Source organism: Corvus brachyrhynchos, unplaced genomic scaffold, assembly GCF_000691975.1.
Source record: "Corvus brachyrhynchos isolate BGI_N302 unplaced genomic scaffold, ASM69197v1 scaffold100, whole genome shotgun sequence".
Lineage (NCBI taxonomy): Eukaryota > Metazoa > Chordata > Aves > Passeriformes > Corvidae > Corvus > Corvus brachyrhynchos.
Window position 1 is genome coordinate 2,735,244 of NW_008236230.1, and position 6,483 is coordinate 2,741,726.

At 42.1% G+C, this 6,483-nt stretch overlaps 1 protein-coding gene across 1 annotated transcript in view; it reads left to right on the forward strand.

Annotated features, from left to right (window-relative positions):
* PXDC1 (PX domain containing 1) overlaps positions 1-4,021 on the forward strand; it is a 16,353-nt gene extending 12,332 nt beyond the window's left edge. The window contains exon 5 of the mRNA XM_008643462.2: positions 2,389-4,021. Within this exon, the coding sequence (XP_008641684.1) occupies positions 2,389-2,506 (118 nt within the window). The 3' untranslated portion in view covers positions 2,507-4,021. The remainder of the gene's footprint in view (positions 1-2,388) is intronic.
* Positions 4,022-6,483: the final 2,462 nt, after the last annotated feature.

The following is a 6,483-nucleotide window of genomic DNA, read 5'->3' on the forward strand; positions in this document are numbered from 1 at the left end:
ACCCAAAACTGAGCCCAGGAAAATGCTACCTGTGAATGGCTACCAAATGGATTTAACTCCATTCACCATCACTCACTCTTGAAGCCCAGCCACCAGTTTTTTATCTAGCTAGCCTGTTCAAGCCATTAGCTTCTATGGTTGTTCCCTTTTCTTCCTGGTGAATCTGAGTAGCAAATCTCATGCATTATCAGAGGCTAAAATGATGAAGAATTTTGTCTCACAACAGAAGAAATAGGCTCTTGCAAAAGATGGTGTGTCTGTCAAGGTACTTTGAGGAAAAAATATTAAGGGCAGCAGTTTGGACATTTAGGAATCTGCAGGTCCATAATAGAGCTGCAGAGTTTGAGAAAAAGACCTGTTGGTAACAGCACAAAAACATCTTGACTGTTGGTATTGTATACAGCTGCTGACTGTAGTAAACAGTCCTGGTTTATTGAGTTTGGTTTTGTGTGAGCACTCTAGAGCAGTGGTTTGCAGACTGCTGTTCACACACCTCCTTTTTGGTGGCAAGAAAAGCTTCCAAAAAACAGCATCTGACTTCCACTCCTTTGGGCCTCACATTCTGCTTGTAGTAACCTATCAGTGAGGCTGGAGAACCACAAAATCTGTAGGTTATTTCAGTCATGATAATGTAGCTTTATGCTGACAAGAGCAAAATCTGAATAGCCTTCTTGACTCCTCTTCCGCTTTCTTCACTGTCTGCCCCACTGGTATTTCATAATCTGTTGTTTCTGGATCACTTGAAGTCCATAAGACAGCACAACGTGATCTGGGAAGTGTTTGCAAGATACCAAGTCAACTCCCTGGTGCACACGTTCCCACACACGCAGGCAAGCAAACAGCCTGGAGGGACTGGAGGAATGAGGGTAATAAACGTTCAAAGTTCAGTCTCATTGCTGTTTCATTTAAAGTGAAGAGCAAAGCATCAGCACCACAGGAGAAAATCCGTGAGTTTCTGCTCAAAAAAATGTTCTCTATTTTGGTTCTCATAGTTAAAAAAAAAAGATGAGAAGGGCCAGGAAGGAATATGGAAAAGATAGAACTGTGGCCATACATTGCAGGATGTATAGCTTAGGCTATCCAATAACCCATGATGCTTCTAAATAAAGTTTTGGGAAGAGATGGGAGTGGAAGACTTATCTGTTTACCCTACCATTCTTCTTCAGGTCCTCTGAAATACTTCACTCAGGAAACCCTCAGGGTGAGGTTAGAGGGATGTCTGCAGTTTTTTCACTTATCTAAAGAGTCTAACTAGTTTATGTGTAAGTGAGATGCAGTTTTAAATATTAATTCTTTTAAAGCTCATCTGTTTATCTGCCATTCAGAGAGCCGAAGTAGGCCAGCTAGGTTGATAAAGGTGTTAGAGACAGATGCTAAAAGTCACACTAGGTTATAATTTCTATTTCTATCTTGTGCAATTTTTCAGTTTCTATTTCCTTTTATTTCTCACTCTATCGTAGTGAATGAAAGTTCTTTTAAAGTATTAAAGAGAAAGTTTGAGAAAAAGAAACTTTACAATTCTTTAACCCCCTTTTAGAACTGAGCTGAAATTTAGTTTTTTGCCTGCAGTGACTGCCTTTAAGTATTAGGCTATCTAGGAAGAAGATGATGTTTCTTACTGCAGAAATTCAAGCCTTCTTGGAATGGGAATGTGTGTAACTGAGAAAAGTGTAGATTTTAACAGCTTGATGCCTTCTGGCTGAGAGTAGGTAAGAGACAGTGGGTAATCCTTGCAAGAGTTCAGATTATAAAACAGGTGTTGGGAAGTGGGGAGGAAAATACCAAAACAAGTGAAACTAAATTTGAGAATCTCTTTATATTTCGAGATCCTTTGCTTGTCAAAACCTAAGTCTTGTACCATGGGAAGGATAGCAAGACCTGGAGGAAGGACGCTATAGCCATTTTTCCTACCTGTGTTAGACACTTGGCCTCTTACAAAAGCCAAACCCAGAGAAGGTGCCTGTGAAGTGAAAGGCTGAGGGTCCAAATTCAGATGGGAAACAAAGGCAGATTCCTTTTCACTTTTTAAGTGAGAACTGAGGCGTTTTGTGTTGTTGCCACATGCTGTAGGAACAAAATAGAAGGATGTGGACTTCAACTGCGTGATTCACTCTTCCAAGACTCACTTGCTCGCTCCTTCCTTCCTTCCTTCCTTCCTTCCTCACTAGTAGCTTTGAAAGTCAGGGGTGACAAGATTACTTGCTTGTGTGCACCATGGTTCTCACTGGCCCATGGTTTAGTCATAGCCACATGATTCTAGGAGGAGAAGGAGGTGTGGATGGGATCAGCTCCAAGTACTTCTCCTACTCCCTTAGTACTTTTTTTCCAATTCCATTGATTTTCTAAATGACTTAATGCCTTTTGGTGGTTTTTTTCATCTCTCCTTAGGTTTGAAAGTGTTAGTGACTTTACCTCAGAGCTGGAAGACAGTGATGATCCAACAGCTTATGTCACCAATTTGACATACTACCACCTGGTCCCATTTGAGACTGACATTCTGGACTGAGGCTGCTCAGTGGTGCAGTCAGCCAGCGTCCAGCCAACCTCTTCGTCCATAGGCTCTGCTATCTTGGCGTTGCATCTCTGTATAAGGCTGTGCAGACAAGACCAACAGCAGGGAAGCTGCAGCAAGAGCACCACAAAGCTGGTTTTGTAGTGTGGTCCTCTGTTGTGTGTTATGGAGACATCTAGTAAGGAGTTATCTGCTTTGCTGCTGACAACAAACTCACTTTCTGTGAAAGCAAGGCAGTAGAGGCTTCCTGGGGATCAAGGAAATCTCTGCTATGTCCATGGGAATTGCCACCCTGATGCAGCTGTAGCACACTGTCACCCGTGCTCCCTGTGGTGCAAGTTGAGACATCCCCTTTTAGGATACCACCAGGAACTTCCTCAGATGGCGTGACCACACTTTTTATGCTTTGTAAACAGGAAGACAAGCAAACCAGCTGAACTTTGCCAGTTCCCTCTGCAGTTGCTTAATGGAGGTCTCGTGGGTTGCTTTTTGCTCAGCTACCGGATGATTGGTGCCTTACACGAGATGTCAGAAATACCATTGAGTGCCTCCAGGAAACAGAACACACGAGCTGACAGCTTTACTTCTTTTAATCATGGGCTTTTGTATAATCACTGAAAGGGCGACTGCTCCTTCCTGGAATAGTAAAGCAGACAGCAGCTGGCGTTGCAATGAACTGTGCATGATGTTTGGGTACCCGGATGATTTCAGAAGTCTGAAAGCTAATGGGAAAGCTGAGCTGCTCTGCTAAGAAGGGTCAAGGCTATGGCAGGCACTTTGATAATTTTTTTTTTCATGTGGACCAGCGTATGTGAATGGTGCTTACAGATGTTTACATCAGAGAGATAATTCCCTATGCATATTTCTTCCCAGAGGATGGGAAGGAAGACACTGAGATTTATGTTGTGTTTGGACTGAAAAGGAATGATAAGCTGCAGTGTGCCTACAGTGGTAGGAAAAACAGTCTCTCCATTGCCACCCTGTCTCAAGGAGTCTGTCCAGCTTTCTGAGATCTTCCTGGAGGGGTCAGCTGCAGGCCTCGTTGTTGTGTAATGCCACAGATTTCAGCACAGATAGGACAGTGGGAGCAAGAGTGGGATTGGACCCTGCAGCCTCTTGACTGTTGAGTAGTGCAATGTTAAAGTCTCCTCGGGGTCTCTCCCTGGCAGAGCACCCCAAATTCCCGGCTCTCATTGTGAGTGCTCAACACTCACCAACATGACCTTTCATCGAGCTTTTTGCCATCCTTTTGCAAATATTAATTTGAAGGGATTGAAATGGGAAGAAATGCATTTTTGGACATGTTTCCTGGAAAAGAGGCTTGCTTGATCCTGAAGAAGCTGATATAACTCCCTTCTGCAGACTTTTTGTTTCTATCTATAGAATAACAGTCAAATGGAATTTGTTAATGTAAATAATAAATTATTGAGAATCCTAATTCTTTTACACAGTATGTTTTTAAAATATATTTTAATGAAATGAAATAAAATATAACTCACCTTCAGTACATTTCTGCAGCTTAAAACAGTGCCTTTTTTTTGGTTTTTTTTTTTGGTCTTGTTTTGAGTACACTTTCCCAGACATGTCAAATCCTCTTTCTTTTCCTCCTAGTTTTTGAAACATGCTGAGTAATAGCAATTTCTATGCTCCACATGTTACTCATACTGGTGTGTATCTATGTGAAACTTCTCTGCCTAGCTGTTGATCTTGGGTCTAAGTGTATGTGGTTTAATGCCACTAAGTTTAGTGGAGGATTTCTGTATTTTCAAGATCATCAGTGAAATCAAATCTGGCCATTATTCTGTTTGAAAATAAAGCAAATTCTTATAAGGTAAATTTCTGGAATAGAAGGGAATATATTATCACTCACTCAAAGACTTTCTGAGCAGCCTCTTGTATTAGAACTGGGAAGGTTTTTTTTATTTGTTTTACTCCCGTTAGTTTTAATTCTTCTGCCAGTGCTCTTAGTTAACTGTGATGAAGTAGAAATAGCATCTGGTAGATGTGTATTGGACTGGATATTGGAATATTTTATTTCAATTCATAACCTTGCTGTCAGCCTACCATGTTGCTTTGGGTAATTCTACTTCATCTCCCTGTCACTGAGTTTTCCTTGACTAATATTTTGGAGAACAGCATCACTGGCTTTTGATGCAATGTTGTCCCCATCATTCATTTGAATTTTCCTGTGAATTATTGACCACATGGTAAATACTTCTCTTTTAAAGCACTTTAAATTGCATGAGTTAAAAAATAAATAGGTAAATACTGCTAATTTTAAAAATGTACAGCCACATTCCTCAAATGAAAGCCAGCCAGGCTGTGTGCATTTCCAGTTTCTCAAGCTGAATATCAGGGCCCCATGAGGGTCAGTGGAGCAGGGGCTCCCATGGGGCTGTCAGGGCAGAGCTGGGCAGCTGCAGCCTGTCCCAGCACCCTGCCAGGAGCAGGGCTCCGGGCACTGGGGCAGCATCAGGCACCTCACTGAGGATGGGAGTGGGCCAAGGACAGGCCAGGACATGGGTCTGCTCTGGGGAACGGGAGAGCAGCCCTGCTATGGTATTTCTGGGGCAAAGCCTGATGGGCTGGGAGGGCTGACATGGGGTTCTGGGCCATGAGTAAGTGGGGGAAACCCAGGGGCCATTAGGGACCTGGAACCCACAGGCCCAGATGCTGGATGGCCAGGATTTTTGTTCTGCATGTTTTGGAAGTACGTTTATTTTTGCCAGGTACCCTGATATTCTGGGGACATAAACCAGTGCAGAATTCAGTTCTTGCTGCATTATGCACGCAAAAATTGAACAAACACACACCAGTCTTTCATAATTTAAGAGAAATGTAGCTGAAATAAGATTCCATGTCTTAGATTTCTAAACAGGACCTCTCCCCTGTGCACCCACTGTAGCTGGTAAAATCCCCTGTGCCCAGATCTGCAGAGCCCTGTGAGAAGTGTCTCAGAGGATGCAAAGTGCTGCCATCCAGATCTGTGCTCTGTGTGGTCCTCCAGAAGTGTGTAAAATTAGCATTGTTACTCATTAGTTAACCTATTGATGATTCTAAAGGAAGTGAGTGGCACAAGGATTTTATCCCCAAACCCCTCTCCTCTGAATGCAAAGACACTTCCTATGTAAGGCTTGTTGAAAAGCTGGTCTGTGTTTTCTCTGCAGCTTTGGCTCCTGCCCTTGGCACAGATCGTGGGCATCATGTGTACCAGTCCTTGCTATGAGCTGCCTGAGCAGAACAGAGCTGAAGTGTGCTGGTATCTAGGGAAGGAGCAGGAGGTGTGTGTCTCTTGGCAGGAGCAGTGATGACAAAATCATTTGGTTTTTATTTCTCGAGTCATGAAATATGCTGACTTTATAATGTTGCCAAATCTTAGGAGAGTTAGGGAAGACAAAGAGTATTTTTACATTATGCTATGTTTTGTCCACCAGTCTCTTATTTTTTTGTTACATCCACTACTTTTTGAAAGCTCAGTCTTGGATTCCAAGGCCATCCTTCATAGCAGCAATAATGTGTAGCTCAGTATCAAACTCTAAAATAAAAGAGGAGAAAAGAAAGAACATTTTTTAATTGCTTCCTCTAATATCCAGTCCTGCTCTAGTCAGCTATCTCTGAGCTCCTTTCCTCACACATACACAAATTATTCAGGCTATTTTACCGATCAGCTTTCATCAACGTAATTGCTTTCTTGTGGAAATATTCACACCCTGAAGTGCAGTTCTCAAGTTTTATAGCACACAGAGCATTCCCATTTTCAGTGCTGTCAGATAATTTCGTCTTGCGCTAAACCCATTCTCATTCTAATTAACTTTGTTAGTAATACATACATTGGGAGATTTAAGTAAGGCAAAATACCAAGGTAATAAACATAATATATCTAGATTTAAGAAATGGAGAATTTCTATTTACCTAAAAGCAGCAGTGAAGATTGGTGGGATGCATTTACAATTGAACTGTATGAATTCAAA